Below are 19,665 nucleotides of genomic sequence, written 5' to 3'. Positions count from 1 at the left end.
ATGTGTGTCCTGTAAATTTGGATAAATGGCCACTTTCATCACTGTCATTCCTCATTGTATGTGTGCGGCATGTGCCACATTTTGTGACACTGGCACAGAGCGCGCTTCACAACATCCTGTTGATTCCCATCATGACATAATCAGGATGAATCAGCGGGTGCTCAGTTACATAAGCAGATTGTCATCCTCGCCTCACCCTCGCCCAGATTAGAAGCACAGTAGACTCAGCTCCCAGTCACTGACATGGCAGGAGAAGACTGCCACCTACAGGAAGCAGCTGATACTTCAGTTTGTTTATTTACTTTTTTTTTTGAATGTTTTTCTTCTCAAAAATATTTTTACTAGAGTCATAGTCAATTATTTTCTGCGTTCATAAGATCAACAACCAATAATAATTCAACACACTCGAAAATGTAACATTCTGAGCCTTTATTTCTTGATTTATGGCAACATAAACAATGTGTGCACAACTTCAAAGCGTCTGATGATAAAAATAACATTTTCTAATAACATAGTACCTTCTGCTGATATAAAAGATCATAAATATAAATATTATACTCATTTCTAGTTGATAGTAAGGAGCTGAAAGTATCAAATATTTACATTTTTAAAATGGGAAGAAAAAAGCAAAAACTTATTTGATTCTCAACCTATGATTCATTAAGACAACCAACAGCAGTTTATGGTGCTTTTGCATAACACAACTGAGAGACTTCAGAAGATATCAACTCTTTTTCTTTAATATTCAATGTTTGCTTTGTTTTCTTTTTCCTGATAGTCTGTTCGTGTTTAGCTATCTACATGCGCATAGTATATATACAGTGTTGGTTTAACAGGCTTTCATTTGTCCTCAATTAAATTTTGCAGGGTTTAAAAAAGTTCCAAGTTCACTTTTTATAAGTGGCTAGTAAACAAATCCTGCTTTGCTCTTTGTTTTTGCCTTTTCATTTCATTTTCATTTAGGATAAATGATGTTGGTCTAACATGCAGAGTTGCTGTTCAGTCTTAGAGACAGGAGAGCTGTTGAAGGTCCTTGAAGTGAGAACATGAGCGGAACAAAGCAAACATATGTTGTATGAAAAGCACTGCTTTGTCAGGATGTAATTACCTGAGAATGGCTGTTATCAGTAAAATGAGTGAAGACGTCGATGTGAGGTTTTGCTTGGTCAGACATGTCTCTTCATGTGAAGGGCCAGGTGGTCCGAGCGGGAGAAGGCCCTGTGACACAGCATGCACTCGTACGGTTTCTGACCCGTGTGCTTCCGGTAGTGACGCGTCAGCTCGTCGGAGCGGGCGAACTTCCAGCTGCAGTCATCCCAGGGACAGCTGTAAGGCTTCTCTCCTGTAAAATTCACATAGCGGTTTCTACGGAGGTCCAAAAGGGCCATAATTCAGTTACAAAAACAATCATCAAATAAAATGCCTTGGTTTTTAGTTAAACATGCATTTTCAAAAATGCATTATAGACATTATAAGGCGTATATATACTTTTTTACATATATATATATGAAAAATGAATGCATTCTCTTCTAATTAGTAATATATTTATTACCATCATTATTCTACGATGTACTATTCTACGATGAACATTGCTGCACTTTTGGACCTGTACTCAATGCGGGACAACGACATTGTATTTTAAAAGCACTTAGCATTTAAAATACAATGAGGTCAGTTTTTAATTATTCAGTTGAACATTTAATTATGTCTTTGTGCATTTTATAAATTCCTAAAACATCAAATCCTAGAACATAAACGTTCTGACTTCAAACTGCTTGATTGATTAAATGCGTTATACAAATAAACTTGAAATGACTTGACATATTTAGTGTAGTTTTTGTAAATTGTCACATGTAATCATTGACTCAGCACCTTATTTATTGAATTGTGGCTTTCCACGTGAGATACGCGTTCTGGTTGTAGTGAGAGTGTCTTTTCCTGTGGTTGTTTCTTTGTTTACCTGTGTGGGTCCGGAGGTGGGCCTTGAGGTGCGAGCTCTTGGTGTAGGTCTTGGTGCAGCCGGCGTACTCACAGGTGTGGATGGCAGGTCTTTTTTTCACTGAGGACCTCCTGCCACGCTTCTCTTCCACTCCACCAGGGGGCAAATGTGGTCTGATCACCATCGGCTGCTGGTGATTGGCCAAATGCACCGTGGCTTGGCCGTGGAGGTGGGAGTAGTCACCAAGAAAGCTGGAGTTGAGACTGAAATGAGGCACGTAGCTGTAAGGTCGAGGGTTGGGGGTCATGACCTGCGGCTGGATGAACCTGCTGTCTGGCATGCTGCGCAGTGGGTGATGCTGCTGGGCGTAGTAGTGGTTAAAGTCCCAGGAAGTGAGCTTAGTGTGACTTCCCCTGATGTGTCTGTCTACACTGCCTACACTGTCAAACTGACTGATATTCTGTACGTTGGGGAATGCGCGTCGACCCGGCTGGTTGCTGGTGTAGTCATGGTGGTAGATCTCCGGCTGCACTGATGCGGTTTCAGGAGGAGACATGAGCTCAGCCATGACCCCAGTGTTGCCCGTCTGCACACTCCCCTGCCCTGCCTGCTCCTTGAACATGCCCACCTCCTGGTAGGTCAGGTGTGGGTCGGGTTGTGCCAGTTGTTGACCGTCTAAAGGAGGGTTGAAATCAGGAGAATTTTTGCTCCACTCAGACAGCAGAAACTCGAGATCCAGCGACGTCTGGCTGTCGTCATCGAGGAGCTCCTCTGTTATCTGCTGGCTGACCTGGACCTGCTCAGAGCCATCTGGTGAAAGTTTGTTGATCGGAGAGTCCAGAGGGAGAGCGCCGTCACTGGACTTCCACACCTAGATCAAGAGGTGCGATCATAAGATTACTCCTACCTTCTGTTTTTGCATTCCATAAACATCCAAAACTGTACTGAAAATGTACACAATTATACACTTTCAGGGTCTGTCATGTATTTAATGAGGACCTAAGTAAAAATTGGCAGCCTGTCAGAAATACCAGGAAAACCCTTCTTAGTTGTTTGCATGTAATGCTAACTCAACATGTTTTAGAATTAAACAATAATTTCCTTAACCTGACAGCATGACAGTCATGTTTATCAGCTTGTGTTGTTAATTTATTTTTATCTTATAAATATGTGGCAATTATGCTACAATTATTTCCTTTTGGGTCTTTTTGTGTAACAAACTTTGTATCACTTTGGACACAAACATTAAACAATAATAATAATAATAATAATAATAATAATAATAATAATAATAATAATAATAATAATAATGACTTTTAGTAGTAGCTGTAGTAGCAGTGGTATTATTAATACTATCCATCTTTTTCACATTTTCTCACATTACAGACTAACAATGTTTTTTTTATTTATTTATTGAAATTTTATGTGAGAGACTGATGTTCATTTTATTCATTTTTCACCAATTTTTAACTTTTCCATAGATGAGTCAAAAAAGTTTTAAAACAATTAAAGTAGTACAAAACAACAGTTGCCGGGGAATCTTTTTTTTTTCTTTTATGATAATCTGAAAATTATGGCATGTATTTGTACTCAGCTCCCTTACTCTGATAACCCTAAATAAAATACAATGCATCCTATTATCTTCAGAAATCATGTAATTACTAAAGGGAAACAGAAAGTGTGTGGCACAAAGACAAACCTACAAACAAATGATAATTACACAAGTGCATTGTTAAAAATTATACACTTCTTTGTAATGAATAAAATGCACTAAAATATGTGGCTGCAATGTGGCTGAATGACTCATCTGAAAACAGAAAAATGTGAACGCAGCTCAGACACATGATGCGTAATTATGATTACGCTCAATTATGACTCCACCAACATAATTATGACATTCTTTGTTTTTCTGTTCAAACACAGTACATCTGTCACTCTTTTTTTAACATTTTGTTGTTAAATTAACTGATTTAAACAAATAAAAACTAAAAAATCTTTATAATCTGCTATTTTGAGAACAACTTTTATATACTTATAAAAACTGAAGCGGTTTTATAAGGGCTCTGCTGCTCTGGAAACCCTAAGTTGCAGCTTGGTTTGCATGTACCTCGGTCCGGCTCTGAGCACATCCATGTTGTTTAAAGCTGAATCTAAAGTTAAAGTTTCAAAAACCAGCCCCAGTAAAATACCAATAAATACAAAACACTTTCTAATAAGATCACAAAAATATTTTTGTTACTGATATAATCACAAGCAACACCGTAACCTTATTCAGAACATTTTAGAAAACGCTATCAGTAAAATAGATATCAATTATGCTGCAAACTGCACAGAAAAAATAATCTACTTTTACAGTCTAACTTTTTCATTTTTCTTAGATATTGTTTTAACTCTCCATCTACAATCCTTTCCCGCATCGTGCATCTTTAAATAATTTTTTATGCTGTTGTTTTGCCAATGCGCAAAAATGAAACATACAGACGATGCCATACTCACTTTCATGTTGTCAGTGGAGGTAGAAAGACCTGAGAATGAGCTAAAGGAAGGGAGCGTAGCCCGAGTAGCAGCCATCAATCTCTTTGGTGAGGCGGAGAGCAGGAAAATAAATTAAAAATACTAACAGTGATTACAATTCCAACAGAGGTTTTTTTTTTTTGATTAAAATTTTTTAAATCTCTCATGACTATTTTCCCCTCACTTTCTAAAGTTGTGAGTCCTCTTAGCTCAGTTCTAGTCCCCTCGGAGCCCGAGGGCCTCAGAGAAGTGAAGTCTCCTTAGCGCTCATCACTATCTCTCCTCATGTCTCTTGTCTGTCTCTGTCAGCTGGTTGTCCAACTTCAAATCTCTCTTTTTCATGTAGGTCTGGACCGTTAGAAGGAGGAGGAGGAGGAGGAGGAGGAGGAGGAGGAGACATGAGTGAATTACTTTACCCTTTCCATTGCTCAACTCTCTTCCTGCTCTGGAGAATTTAGAGCCAAAACCTATTCAATTAAACTATTGACAATTGATTTTTTTTTTCTATTTCAAATAATAATTTGCAGAATATTTGAAGAAATTATTGCAATAAATGATTATTATCACAAAAAAACTTCTAATTTATATGTGGACACTCAGATATTTTATTTTTGTTTTAGTTGAAACACTTGAATGAATCCATATGTCTGCCATGAAAAAGGTACATTCCTAAAAATGAATAATTGGAAAACATATTTTACAGAAAAAGGCAGGAATCAAGTAGGAAACAACTGAAAAAAGCAAGAAAGAAAGAAACAAGAAAATAAATTAATAAAAGAAGTAAGAAAGACAGAAAGACCCACTGAGTTTATGAAATTGACCTATTTCTGTCATTTCTCTTGCTCTTTTAGCTTTACCCTATAAGTAGTTTACTTTAGACAATTTCCAGAAGCTCGGAAACTGTTTAATAAATGTTTGTTGTGCCACAGGGTACAGACGTTATGGGTATATTTCAGGAATGTGTAACTTTATGTAAAATATTAATTTCAAGTTATTATGAGGAAATTAAAAAACAATTTTCTACTGGCCTATCATTAGAAAAGCTTGCTTATTTGATAAGTAAATATGTCACAAATAAGAGAAAATAGGAGTAAAGAAAACATAGAAACAAAATATTTCTAAATGTGAGTATTTTAAAACTCTAAGTCCTCTCTGGAAAGCCAGTCTCTTTTGTTTTCTTATGGAAAGTTTAGCCCAGTTATTTACGCAGGCCTGCCCGTATATTCCTGGTGCGGACATGCAGCTTCTGAGAAGACCTGTGCATGGAAGGTGATTATATCCTCGCTGCTGTTTATCTTTGGAAACGGGTTGAAGGCAGCCGGCTGCCTACTTGCAGATAAAGGCTACTGCTGATCCGTGATGACGAGCCCGCCACTGATAAAGACTCTCTTTCCATCTGAATGATGATTACAGCAGACACTCATAATGAAAATTGAATGGCCTTAAACATGAAGCTTGTTCGATTCATGAAGTTCTCCAACAGGCATTTTAATAAAGGGATAGTTGGTCAACCAAGCACCTGCCTGGGACGAGGCAAGTACTTGAATTGTTCGAGGTGTAGCATAAATCCCAGATGTTTTCAGAAATATGACACTATGAAGAAGTTGTACAAACCTACATAACTTTCTCACCTGTCTTCTGTTTAATGGCATTCTGATGGTGTAGACTGAAATATGGCTCATTTGTACAACTAAAAACACATTTTGATGTGTACAGCAAAAAAATATATATATTTAATATGTATTCTCCTTATTAACCATAAACAGAAAACTTTTGTTTATGGCTTCTTTGGAGGCCAAAGGCTAAAAACTGCTTGCGTTTTGAATAAAAAAAATTCAATAGAAACAATCTATGGGATTTAGATTTAACGAGACAACATTCAAAAGCAGAACTCTGAAACTCCTATGAAATAAATTAAAATGATGACTTTTAATCTCATAATTATGACTTTGCATGTCATCAGTTTTTATTTTAGATTGCTGACTTTGTCACGTTTAAAATTTTAAAATACATAATTACCACTTTAAAAGCCAAGATAGCTTTGCATTTTATAATTACAGTTTTGAAACCTGCTATTTTGACTTCGTGTATCATTGTTATAAGTTTGAATGTGATAATTATAACTTAGGCATTCGTAACTTTCTGGTATTATTTTTTAATTTTAAGCTGATAATTACGAGATAGAAACTGATAGCTTTGACTAAAAATATAAATTAATACTTTTAAACCCATGACTTTGAATCTATGATTTAAGACTCGGGAATTCATAACTTTTTAACTTTAATAAATTAAGGTGTTAAGAACTTTTTTTTCCTTTTACATATTTTTACTATTAAGCGAAAATTTCATGAATAAACCTGCTGAAATAACGTGTAATTCAGAAACAACCATTAACGTCGGACTCTCCTAGTGTTTTGCTGTTGCTATAGCAACACGGTTTCGCCGACTTACTGAGCGGAGTTCTGGATTTGCGTGCTTTTAAAACTCAAAGCAGGTCAAATTGAGTTGTTTTTGTTAATGTCGTCACTACTTTAGAATGTTTTTCCCTTCATTTTCTAAAAACCAATCGTCAGTTTATTGTGGTTTCTCTTCATTTGCCTTTTAATTGTATGCGGCGACGTAGAGTTGTTAGCCAAACCTTGTTAAAACAAGCTAGTTATTTAAAAAAAATTAATTATTTAAATGTCTTTACCATACCGTCCTGCTTACATTTATAGCAGCACCTTTATAAAGATGTGACTTTTTGAGCTTGGATAAGTGGTTTTCTGTTAATTCTGTGTGTATGTGTGTGTGTTTACAGATGGAGAACGTCTTCATAGGTGCAGGAGGAGGAGGACTGTGGAATAATCCCAGACACCCACGGTACAACAAGGAGGCCGAGGAATTGAAGAGCTGTGAGTGGATGAATTTGTTTATATTTTACTGTTTCCACTCATGAAATTAACTATATTAAACAGTTGTTTTAAATCTAATGTTTGATATCAGCAAACATCTATCTAGGAAACATAGCTAGGCAAGCTTTTTAAACCTTTGACAATGCATTAAAAAAAAAAAAAAAAAAACATCATTTGGGTTTATATGCGTGTCCTTAGAGGCTGAGATAGTGTTATTGTGCAGCAAGGTCAGTGGTTCAGCACTTCCTCGTCTCACTTGTGCTTTTTCATGATGTTCTTCTGATTTGTTCAGTGAGGAAAGAAGAGGCGGACCTTATAAACATCAAGAGAAAAGAGAGCATCAGATCAGCAACGTGTAAGTCTGTTTAAATCAGAAGCAGTAATGCTTTACCACAACAAAGTATTTTTCATATCTTGTTAGTTACAAACAAAAATAAAAAAAGAAGCTTGCAACACAACGACTTTTGTGAGAGACTAACAAATGGTGCATAAAGCAATTTACATTTCATTTTTGTTGCCTTTACAGTGCATTTAGAAGATCACCCATGTAAATGAAAAACATTTTCAGAAATGCAAATCTATATATCTACAAATGCACAACAAACATAAAAACAGCTAAACATTTTTGCAGTTATAATTATAATCTCTCTTATGATTGAAATTATGTGGCTTTGACATGACAAAATGCGAAAAGTTCATTCGATACAGATTCTTTAGCAAGGAGTAGTATAATGAGTTTTTAAATCAGTATTTTTACACACAGTGTGGGTAGTTAATGTATTGATGTTAAATGTTTAGATGTTTTAACTCTAGGCTAAATATGGCTGAAAATACATAGTATATGTTCAGTCAGCAGTTTTAAAAATACTCATCGCTACCCGTCGGTGAGTAAATGAAAAATGTTCCCCCTTGCGTTGGTGCAGCTTTGCCGACTTCTGCTTCAGAAAAATCTACTGCAAGTAAATCTGACTATCAGTGCAAGCCTAGAAGGACTGTGAAACGCAATGCTGAAGCTTGTCGAGCTGGGAAGAGCTACGAGAGGGAAATGTTTCACCCTGGCCCCTATCGTATGTACCTGAAATTATATTTGACTGAACTTCAGTAGTTAAGAAATTCTCCTGTGTACGCAGGAGAATGTTCAGAACGATCCAGACCCGGTTCTGGTCACACTGATCCTTTCTCTGCTTGCCCTCTCAGGAGATATGGATGATGAGAAGAGGAGGCTTCAGAATTTCATGGCAACGGGAAGATATGAAGACCCTGGAATGTCAATAAAAAAAGCTGAACGTCGCAAACCGGAGGAAGCGCAGAAGCCCGACACCTATGAGGAAGGTAACGCTAAGAATGCAGATCCAGATGGAGCAGCAACGTTACAAAAACAATCCATCAAGGACAAGTCTTGGTTGTTGTGAATTAGTCTTCATAATTCTCTCAGCATCTCTGAATCTCTCTAGCTTTTTTCTCCCCGTGTTCCTCACATGAAGCATTTTCTTTCTTTTCTGTAGTTTTAAATGAAATAGAAGAAAGGGAACAGTTTCTAGAAGATATGGCAGCTTTGGGCCAGGACCAGCATTCCTTTGTTGTCAAATCTCAGATATCACAGGTGAGGACGTGGTTCATGTTGTCAAAAATACATTTTTACATCCATGCTAACTTCCACATTATCTACAAATGTATATATAAAGTGTTTATTGTGGTTAATTTGGATGATCATCTCTTACTGATAAAAAAATAAATAAATTCAGTGTGTCAGGAAATTTGAATATTGCATAAGACCAATACAGAAGGAATGTTATGACCAACATACTCAAATTTAAGAAATTTAAGATCGCCATCACGACAGAAATATACAAAAGAAAATAGCAAATAGATAAATTAGATGGGTTGGCAGCAGAAGTGAACATTATCAAGCCAACTGGTGATAAATTTGCACTTACCCAGGATGTTAAATTAATGGCACATTTTTCCCCTGTCCTTTTACCAACAACAGAAGCTTCATGAGCTGGAGGCTTTGGAAAAGGAACGCAAGTCCAAGGAGAACACAGACAAGTGAACATCACTTCAGGGATAACGAGCACTGACGAGACAGGTCTGCAAAGAACGGTTCAAACTGCTGTCTGGCTCATGTTTCAAGTTTATACGTTAATGGAAAAAAAAACAAACAAAAAAAAAAAACTGGATAAATAAATTTATTCTTCACCCTACATCTGTCAGTACTTTATTTAATCCGGCTGCTGTTGCAGAATACAGTATAGACGAGAAAGATGTGTGACAGAAAGCCCTTGGTTTACGCTGGACAAAAAAAAAGAAAAGAAAAAAAAAATCAGGCACAGAGCAGAGGCAGAGCGATGACAGAGTGAGGAGCTAAATGACAAAAACATGAGCAGAGCAACAACACGCTTTCACATGAACTCCACAGACCTTCATCCACATGCGCAGTTAAATAAATGGCACTCAGACAGCAAGATCATAAATACAATTTCCTATCAACCTTAAGGCAATATACAAACAGCAAGGCTTTGTAATGTGAAAGTTATTGATTGCATAAAGAAGCCTACATTAACCCGATAGTTAAAGCTCCTATTAAATGGTAATTTGCTTATTGATATACTGTCCTTTTCTATTTATTGCATGTGTGACGGATAATTATGAGAACTATAACAGAGCTACAGGTTATTTAAAAAAAAAAAAAAAAAAAAAAAAATTTTTCCCCCCTTTTTTTTTTTCCAAACACACACTTCACATAAATACTGTAAGTTTCCAGCACAGGCAAAAACAAATGACAAGTATTTCAGAGACACTACAGCAGCTGGAATTCTTTAGGTATACTTTGCTGGTTGAGCTTTTCAATGGAAAATGCTGCAGTTTAAAGCAAAAACACAATCATCCTTAAAAAAAAAAAAAAACAACACACAGTACCACCAGTTCAAACCAAACGGGTTGAAACAAATAAAAGGTCCATCTTCTCTCCTAAGGAGTAAAGGTGATATTGAGGTCAAATCAGTTAATATTATCTGTATTTTTGACCATTTCTGGCCTTAAAAAGCTTTAACCTATGAGTAGCCAAACTGAAACTCAAAAATGTGATGTTTTTACCGATCAGTGAATGCACCGTACCTCTGCACCACCAGGTCACACTAAGAAAAATCTCAGGTGTGGACGCTGTTACTGTATAGAGAGTATTTTCTGTAGCTGTGGGGAGTTTAAAATGCAGTCAGAAGAAGCTCCACTGCTGCAAGAACTCGGTTGAAAACAAAAAATTTGTTTTTTGCAAATAAGGCTGCAGGAGAACGAGAGAGAGCGGCACATTCAGTAGGTAACAGGAAGGCTGAATGAATTACATCATAGATTAGGGGTGCACCGATGTAACAGCGCAGATTTCCTTAATTTTGGGAGATTGGTGATCATCCGATACTTACATGTGAAGTCAATCTCATCTCCCAATCATCTACCTCAGGAAAGGCCTAAAAATCAGCCACTTCTTCTTTTCTCCTGTGAGAAGTTTGACTGATTCACCAGCCCACCAGGTCATGTCTGCAGGTTTGCAGTTAACAACAGTCACCCCACTGTTGCCAACTCAGCAACATTTCAGAGAAAAAAAAATAAACTGGAGCCAAAATCAAAATCGGCAGGTCAGGCTTTTTCAAGATCAGTAATCAGCGATTGGCCAGAAAACTGCAATCAGTGCACCCATAACTGCAGTTGGCCTGTTCTATTCTTTCTGGCCTTCAATATCAATTTATCATTATATTTATGGTAACACTTTATTTGAAGGGGGGTGAATAAGACTGTCATGACACTTTCATAAACATGTCATAACACCTGTCATGAACGTGAATAAGCCTTCATGAATATTTATGACTGTTGTCATAAAGCGTCATTCGGTAAATTATGACACTTTTAATACAAAGTTGACATTATTCAAAATGTCTTTGTTATGACAACTTGACATTAACCAAGAAATCATTACTGTTCAAACTTTACCTTTAATAACATAAAGTTACCTAATTTTTAAAGTGCAATCAGTAATACTTTTATAACAAATTTATATCAGTAATGATTTCTTGGTTAATGTCAAGTTGTCATAACAAAGACATTTTGAATAATGTCAACTTTGTATTAAAAGTGTCATAATTTACCAAATGACGCTTTATGACAACAGTCATAAATATTCATGAAGGCTTATTCATGTTCATGACAGGTTTTTATGACAGTGTTATGTCAGTCTTATTCACCCCCCTTCAAATAAAGTGTTACCATATTTATTACTATATATTCTCAGATACAGTCTGAAACTGTCTGTTTCCAAGATGTATTGTTAATAACTGTGTAGGGCAAGAAATGTGTAAAAGAATGTTTTGAATGCAGTTTTTTTTTCTTAAATAATATTCTTCTCATGCCGCCAAGTAAACCTGGATATGGATAAAAACCGTTTCAGAAGGTCAAAGCATAACAGAAACCAGAGATCGGATCCACTGCCACAAAGTTCTGATCGGTGCATCCCTACAATATAACCATGACTGTTGGGTCTCGGGCGTCAAGCTGAAACAAAAAGTTTAAAACATGGTCCTCTGCTGAGCCTTCATGGTGCACTGAGGAACACCGGAAGAGTAAAGCTTGGAAATAAAACAAATCAGTGTGGCGCAATAAAAATGTCCCTTACACTTCACCATGTTTACTATTCAGAGCTCAGAAAGCGCTTGCTTGTTAGACCGTCAGATGGAGACAGTCACTGCAGCCGTTTTAGAAGGATTGTGAGCAGATGCCATGGTGGAAAGGGAAGTTTCTGTTCTTGATCTGATATGTTTCATAATTCAGCTTTTAATAAAAACTCATTTAGTCTTGTTAAAACAGTCCAACAGTCTCTGCTCCTCAGCTTTTGTCCTTGCGAGGGCTGTGGCTCTTTCCTGCGTCTCCTTTATGGCTCAGCCTCTTTAGCACCTTGATGGGTTTAAACTTTGTCCCTTTTTTCTTCTGGTGGTCACTGTCCGGATCCTTGTGAAAGTCTGACCAGAAGAGGAAGAAAAGAGAAAAGGGAATTACAAAAAAAAAAATATCGACTGATTTAGGAGCCCAGCGCCTAATTTTAAACATCCTACCTTTTTTCTTCAGCATGGCCTCCATTAGTTTGTCTTCTTCTTCTTCCCTGTTAACACAGTGATCAGAAATATTACCAACCAGTATATACCAGTACACCAGTGATGGATACCAGTGAAGCAAGCTGCTGACTACCTCTGTCGCTCCTGATCCATGCTGTTAACTATTTGGTTGCGCTGTTCAATGATAGTAACTAGCTCTGCCATTAGCTCCTGTTCCCGACTCTTGTCCTCCTCAGTCCAGTCTTTCTCTGTTTTTTTTTTTGTTTTGTTTTTAAAAGAATACAGACATTTGTTTTACACTTTTAGAGACTCAATCTGTTCATTTTGCACAAATCGTGCGAATTAAACAGTAAGTTCCAACAGGTATTATGGAAGTCTAAGAAAACCTGGTTTGTTGAGAAGACACCTCAGCTCATACTCCACATCAGCTTGCCTCTCCTCCAGGTTCTGCTGCTTCGCACTGTGTGGAGAACGAAACACCACATTCTGGTTCATAGTGCTACTTCTGTCAGATGCAATATAACCACGTCTCTTCCATGTTTGCACCGTTGTTCAAAAACAAGATAGAAATACCGTCAACGGTTTGTGTACAGAAGCATCAACGATCTGGGCCAATAAATAAAGAATCAACCAATTAAAAACTTAATTTAACCGTTTGCTCGATGAGAGCATCAATTGCTGCTGCTGCTTTTCGTCCTCAAAATATGAAGAGAACCGTTTCTTCGGTATTAGACTTACGTGTAGACCAGCTCGGCTTCACGTCGCACTAAATGATGTTTATCGTGAATCAGAGTGAACCAGTCCACCAGGAGGCGCTCCTCATCCTCATCTTAACAGAGAACAGAAGAGAAATACTTCAGCATGACTTGGCATTAAATATAAAGATTCTTTGAAAACTTGGTTTGAACAGAAATCATCTCTACACACCTGGAGGAATGTTTTTGTGACACGAAAAGAGGAGAGCATGAGTCATTTCAGAGCTTTTCCTACCTTTAATGTGACACGTAACGATACAATTAACCTGAAAAACGAATCATGTTAAAGGGGAAAGTGTAATCTTTCATCACCGACTGAGATGGGATGTTGTTTTAGTGCCAAATTATGGTCAAAAGTTTTAATGTAACTATCATTTGTTTTCCCAGAAGGGATTAGAAGATTTTGGCCATGCCCAGATGTTTCCTTTTAAAGAGAAACCTCTCTTCAAACCAGATATATGGAGAATTCATTAGTCTGTTTTGATAAGTAGAACACAATAAGTTCTTGCTGAACATTTCCACAACTAGTGGGCTCCTAGCAGCCTCTCTGACCTGCCTGCATCTCGTCTGTTTTGTCAGCAATAGACAGCTTCTGTAGTGACTTAACTATTTATGCTACTGTTTGTTGTACTATGAGATTTTGATCCTTTTGTAAACTCTGTACAAACCACAGGTTTAGCCAAAGTGATGCACATTTAATGAAGATCCTACAACTACCACAGAAGACTGAAAGCTGGAATTGAAAAATGATTCAGCAAAGTATTGCTTTAAGATTATGCAACCTGATTACTCTTTCATGTTTATTTTCTAAAACATTTACTTTTTTCCCCTTTTGAACTGTACAAAGCAACGGTCGTATGAAAACGTGAAACAAGCTCTGAAATCATTTATCTTTGTCTCATTTTTATTTATTTTTTTATTTAAGTCACAAAAATATATTTCCAAGGTTGAGTAGACTTTTTATATTTACTGTATTGCAACGAGAAATAACAGAAACCACACCGTTAGGAGTGTCTCTGAGCTTCTTCTCCAGCTCCACCCCTCTCTGCTCCAGCTCATCCAGCTGCTTCTCCAGCTGAAGCAACTCCGCATGGATGTCCTCTACTGGGATGTACTGATCCGACTGCACCTGCAAGGATTATTTGGAGCCTGGTGAGAACGTATCCTGTTGGTATCATTTAAAAACAAAACAAACAAAAAACGATCAAGCCAAGCCATTTCATACCTTGCGTTTGATAAGTGGGAAGCCGTGTCCTGGTGCCGGGGGTCTGGCAGGACGAGGACCTTTGGAAGGTCGAGTTTCAGACTTGGCATTGGAAGGAGAAGCTTTCCTGTTGAAGGGATTCTCCTTACAAAACTTCTGCAAAAATAAAATAAAAAAGACATTTGATGGAAGATAAGCAATGTCGCAAAAGAGAACCGATTCTTCAGAGAGAAAGAAAAAGGAAGAATAGAAAAAGCCAAGATAAAGGTATGTTTACCTTGGCTTTTAATTGAACATGTCTCAGCAAATTCAACACATTAAACTACTAATGTACTGCAGCTATGCAGAAAAACAACCTAACATTATATCATCATAATTTATAGAATGATTTGGAAAACAAAATGCTATACAGGTTTGTCAAAACTATTTTGACCCATATTAGAACTTTGCACTGATTCCCCTTCATTTTAGTAGCTGTGATTTTGCCCAATCCACACATTTTCCCAACCTTAACCCATACTAGTCTATTCCTAACCCTACTTAATTACCTCTAAACATTACCCCTAATGAATCCATCATATCGGGACCGGGCTTTGGTCCTAATATGACACTGGACATGTAGTGGTGCGTTCACACCTGGCACGTTTTGGGCATCGGGCGTGCCTGGTTTGCATTCAGGGTCTGTGTGGAGGCACGTTTTCAACCATTTGGAGCATGTCCAACACTCCGAGTGGGTTTTGGGTGTGTGCCGGACTCGCCTAGCGCTCGGGGCGTGTTTGGTGTGAGGCGCACCATTAGAATGTTCAGTTCCAGTGGTAACAATGACATCAGCAGTGATGACATCACTCTTTGATGCATCACAGGAATCTCTCTCTTGAATGTAGCACGCAGTTTGTTTGTTTTGTCAGACCTGTTCCTGTTTCAGACTTATAAGTTATGAATCTTCTGCAGGAGCTGTTAAAATTATTTGAAAGCACAGTATCAGCCCAGTACAGGTTCACATTCTCAGGTGAAAGAGACTCACCTAGTATAAGGTTAATTTTTCGGTACTGGAATTACACCGAAGATAAATTAGTTTAACCAAGACATGTCATGAAAATGTGTTCATGTATTCCATCTCAAGTCCAGAGCATGCTAGTTGTTTTGTTTTTTTGTTTGTTGCTCTTGCCACCACTAGATGATCTGCATGTAGAATGTAACATAAACAGCACTATTCAGAGATGCAATGAGTTTATAGCAGTTGTTCGAATTATCTAATCGTCTGCAAATCAACAGACGATTATCCAGAATTTTATTCTGGATATGGACCCAGAATAAAATTGTGGTTGGTCCCATGGAGGCTTGAACCAGCAGCCCTGATGCCAACATCTCCAGAAAACATATTAAAGATTGTGACTGTAGCATGTGCTACACACACTGGTGTCAGTGTAACAGATGCCGATTTTCCTGTAAAAAGTATAGAACAGGTAGGAGTGATGAGGCAGAAACAAATCTGTGCTTCGCTAATCCTCCTGGAATCTGTTCTGATTAAACATTTCCAAACAGCACCATTAAAAAAAAAAAAGACATTTGATGTAACATGGACCCAACGTCCAGATACAGAACCTGGGCATTATGATGTCAAGTGTATAGGATTTCATTACTTTGTTGTGTGCCTGCGTGGTCAGCGGGCTGGGAGTGGTGGTCGGTCGAGGCGGCTTGGCTCCAGTGTTACGACTGCTCTGCGGAGTGGCCGGAGCGGAGCTGGCATTGGGAGGCAAAGCAGACGGAGAGGAGCTTTGGGAGGAGTGGTTCAGGAGATCTGCTGAGGACGAAGGAGACGGGTTGTCGCCGGGCAACGAGATGGACGGCTCCGAGACGCTCTTGCCGAAGCTCTGCTCCTGGTCGCTGCTGGCGCCCAGTGGGAGCTGGGAGGAGCTGTGGTCTGAGGAGGAAGACAAACTCTCTATGCTGAGAGCTGGAGAAGGAGAACAGGAGGAGGGCTGCGAGTGAGAGGGAGCTGAGGAAGGTCGTTTGGCAAGAAGAATAAAATAATAGAGGCAAGGTGGCACAAATGAAGCAGAAAAGAAGCAGGGACAGGATAAAATGGAAGCGAAAGGAAAAAAATTGTTAATTCAGACCTAGAGAAGGTCAGCCCTTCACACACTGACTAGTATATAGATAAGGACGAAGAATAACAGGAAATTTTTATATTCAATTCCATTCTTCCATTCCATTTCATTCCAGTCTTCATTTCTATATTTCATCATGATTTCTGTTAATCATTACGAGTTAAGAAATGTATACATTTTTGTTGGTTGCATGTGTGTTGTTCTATGTTCTCATCAGGTAAAGCGCCTATAGAAATAAACTTCCCTTTTATGCATGAAATGTATTAATATTTGTTAAAGAACATATTATTACAATACAATACTCTTAACAGTCTATTTCTCTCCTCGAGATCTACTGGGCTGCAGCTTTTAGATGAACCCAGCACACATGAATCAAATTAACCAGGCCACTGCAGTACCAGATCACATGTTCAGGAGTTCATTCAGCCACCTGATACAGGTCTGTTGGAGCAAGGAGGCATCTTAAAGTTGCAAGATAGATCTTGAGGACTGACAAAAATGTTCTAAAGTTTACTAGAGACAAAAAGAATGGTTAAGGAATCCTCAATTTCTTTTGGTAAAACTTTCTAGAGACCCCCTTTATGCTTCATTCACTCAGCACAAGCCTATAAATGCTGTGAAGCTGGAACAGGTTTGCTGATACGAGTCTAATGTTTGTTTATTTTTTTTTTTTGTTAAAGTGTAAATGTTCAGCTACATGAGGTTTTGATCAAACCAACCTTGGTTCCCAGTAGGCGGTTGGGGGGGAACCCGAGGGGCCGGCCTCTTCTTGCTCTTCGCGCTGCCCGGGCTGGCAGAACGGGACGAACTTCCCGTTCTGGGCGTGACCTCTGAACCTGCCCCCTCAGGTGTCTGGGTGATGCTGTACCATGGGTGGGTGGCCGCCACTGCGGGTGGAGCTGTTCCTCCGTCGCTTCCCTCTTCTTCGTCGACTTCATCGTCCTCATCCTCAAATGGGTTGGCGGGCGTGCCGGGTCCAGAGCCCTCCGCTTGGAGAGAAGACGGAGAGCCCGAGTTTGGAGGCGTTGCCACTCCAGGAGGGGGCGGAGGAGGGGCTTTCTTCCTCTTAGTTTCTGATTGGACCAGGGCAAGCCAAGGTGGGTCTTTAGGTTTATGGGTGCCACTGAACCATGAGACACAGACAGTGATGGAGGGGTCACACGGAGGAAAACCACATCATACACACCCATATACACACACACAGTACCTTAGAAAAGTATGAATACCTCTTGAACGATTTTTCACTTTGTCATTCGACAACCTCACATCAAGATACGATGAAATACCTTACTGCAGAAATGTGAAGTGGAAGGAAAATGATAAATAGTTTTCACATTTTTTTGTTAATTGGAATCTGCTGTGGAGCGCTTGTATTTGGTCCCTTTGACACCGACGCTCCTCAAGTTGTGTAGATGTCAAATGGTCTTAATGGGAAAGCAGCAATAAGAAAGCCGAAAGAAAAAAAAGAAAAAATCCGATACATGTTCAGTGTGGTGAGAAACTAACTCTGCGCATCACCCTGACTTTGTGGGTGTGCTTTTCTTTAGCAGAAACGGTGAAAATCCTACACACAAAACTGGAGCTACAATGTCAAGTTTTACATGATGATATTGTGCAATAATATGTTGGAACCATTCTAAGAGATCGTTGCACCATGTCTAGACCTAAATCTACCTGAAAACCCCGTTTACAGGAGCTCTTCATCTAATCTGACTGATCATTAACTAGTGTAAAAATGTAAAATGGGGAAAATCTCAGCCTCTAGATGTGCAGAGCTGGTACACGCATAACTCTAAAAATTACATGTGTAATTGCAACAGAGACAGAGTTATAAAGTATTAATTCAGGGAGGGTGTATGACACACCTTTTAGATTTGAGGGAAAAAAAAAAAGTATCCATGTTTCATTTTTCTGCAACTTTGAATTATACACCACCCTTTCCCCATAATGCAGTTCAAAGTTTAGGGTCGCAAGTTGACAAAGTATCCAACAGTCTTGTGGGTATGAATACTTTTGCAAGGCACAAACAGTGATGGTTCATGCTGCGACAAAATGCATTTCAGAACTGTGACGAGGAACTGCTAATGACATGATTCAGGGAGGTGAAATGGTGCCGATGCCCAGGAGAAGTGGCATCACACAGAAAACTGGCCCACCTTCCAGGAGACTGTGATCTTTCTCTTGGTTTGGGAGGAGTGGGAGGCTTCAGATGTTCTCCTGTGATTTCAAAAGAAAAGTATGAACAAATGTTTGTGTATCTAATTTGAGAGCACTCGGATCCTGACGAAGGAACTTACCGGCTGCGGTGCAGGACACCCGAACCCGAGGCGCAGGGCGAGGTGGAGGGGTGACCTCTGACACCCTCCTGGGTGCAGGAACAGGTCGACTGGCTTCAGCAGCTTCGCTATCGGAGGGAGGAGGAAGATCCCCATTTGAAGCTTCTTCAGCTTGAGTTTCTTCCTCTATTTCACCCTCCCCTTCATCACTCTCATCGAAAGGATTAGGAGGAGAGGAAGGACGCGGTTCCTCCTCTTCCTCACCCAAAGACTCTTCCTTGCTTGCTACTACAGCAGTGGTTGCGACCGAGTCATCAGCTGGTGTGTCGGTGCTTGTTGAGCGAACTGGAGAAGGGGTCTTCGCCTCATCCCTCTCGGAGAGCGCGGGGAAGGGAGCTGCACTGCGACCGGTCCGAGCAGACTGAACCTCCTCTGGTTTCTTGCTGAGATCCGGACGGCCGTTCTGACTGGCTGAAGTGTGTCTTGAAAGATGGTGTGTACACACCAACGCCCCGGAGTTATTTCCTTTGTAGGATCCAGGAAGCAGAGTGCTGTGGCACTCTGTGCACCTGAAAGAAAAATGTCAACAGAAAGGCCACTATAAACATGTCTTCACTAGAGACTAACAGGAGGAACTATTCAAACAAGTACATCAGCTGACCTGCATTCAAGCTAGGGGAGGGCAAAAAATAAATCGCTTTTTTTTCACCAATTAATCAAATTTTCTTACATTTTTGAAAAATCTGATATTTATTTTACCAATACACTCCTTGGGTTTCCATACGTCAGAACACCCAAGGCCCACCATCTTGTTTGCAATCTCCATTTTGTTGGACTTTGAATTCAAGTCAGTTCACAAAGGGATTGATTGAA

General features: G+C 39.1%; 3 protein-coding genes across 5 annotated transcripts in view; 1 reads left to right on the top strand and 2 right to left on the bottom strand.

Annotated features, from left to right (window-relative positions):
* Nucleotides 1-410: 410 nt before the first annotated feature.
* Nucleotides 411-4,766, bottom strand: klf1 (Kruppel like factor 1 (erythroid)). The gene is made up of 3 exons (XM_015026554.1): nt 4,436-4,766; nt 1,961-2,810; nt 411-1,342 (listed from the first exon to the last, which is right to left on the bottom strand). The coding sequence occupies exons 1-3, from the start codon at nt 4,508-4,510 to the stop codon at nt 1,167-1,169; spliced, it is 1,101 nt and encodes a 366-aa protein (XP_014882040.1). The 5' UTR covers nt 4,511-4,766; the 3' UTR covers nt 411-1,166.
* A 2,076-nt stretch (nt 4,767-6,842) lies between these two features.
* cunh22orf23 (chromosome unknown C22orf23 homolog) lies at nt 6,843-10,253 on the top strand. Its single transcript, XM_015026560.1, has 7 exons — nt 6,843-6,943; nt 7,254-7,347; nt 7,640-7,702; nt 8,271-8,414; nt 8,545-8,679; nt 8,853-8,944; nt 9,332-10,253. Exons 2-7 carry the CDS (start codon nt 7,254-7,256, stop codon nt 9,398-9,400), a joined length of 597 nt encoding a protein of 198 aa, XP_014882046.1. The 5' UTR covers nt 6,843-6,943; the 3' UTR covers nt 9,401-10,253.
* A 1,471-nt stretch (nt 10,254-11,724) lies between these two features.
* The window catches only part of micall1a (MICAL-like 1a), a 21,672-nt gene continuing 13,731 nt past the window's right edge, over nt 11,725-19,665 (bottom strand). For 2 of the 3 annotated variants that reach the window (XM_015026542.1, XM_015026536.1), the window contains exons 9-17: nt 17,236-17,639; nt 16,049-16,404; nt 14,427-14,561; nt 14,204-14,330; nt 13,185-13,275; nt 12,833-12,906; nt 12,580-12,694; nt 12,447-12,493; nt 11,725-12,353 (exon numbers count right to left, since the gene is read on the bottom strand). In XM_015026542.1, coding sequence (XP_014882028.1) covers nt 12,220-12,353; nt 12,447-12,493; nt 12,580-12,694; nt 12,833-12,906; nt 13,185-13,275; nt 14,204-14,330; nt 14,427-14,561; nt 16,049-16,404; nt 17,236-17,639 — 1,483 coding nt within the window. In that variant the 3' untranslated portion in view covers nt 11,725-12,219. The remainder of the gene's footprint in view (nt 12,354-12,446; nt 12,494-12,579; nt 12,695-12,832; nt 12,907-13,184; nt 13,276-14,203; nt 14,331-14,426; nt 14,562-16,048; nt 16,405-17,235; nt 17,640-19,665) is intronic. The other variant, XM_015026549.1, reaches the window with a different exon arrangement.

The sequence above is a fragment of the Poecilia latipinna genome, unplaced genomic scaffold, assembly GCF_001443285.1.
Source record: "Poecilia latipinna isolate Pla-1442-1.1 unplaced genomic scaffold, P_latipinna-1.0 Scaffold98, whole genome shotgun sequence".
Taxonomy (NCBI): Eukaryota; Metazoa; Chordata; class Actinopteri; order Cyprinodontiformes; family Poeciliidae; genus Poecilia; species Poecilia latipinna.
This window is presented reverse-complemented; position numbering and strand designations above follow the sequence as displayed.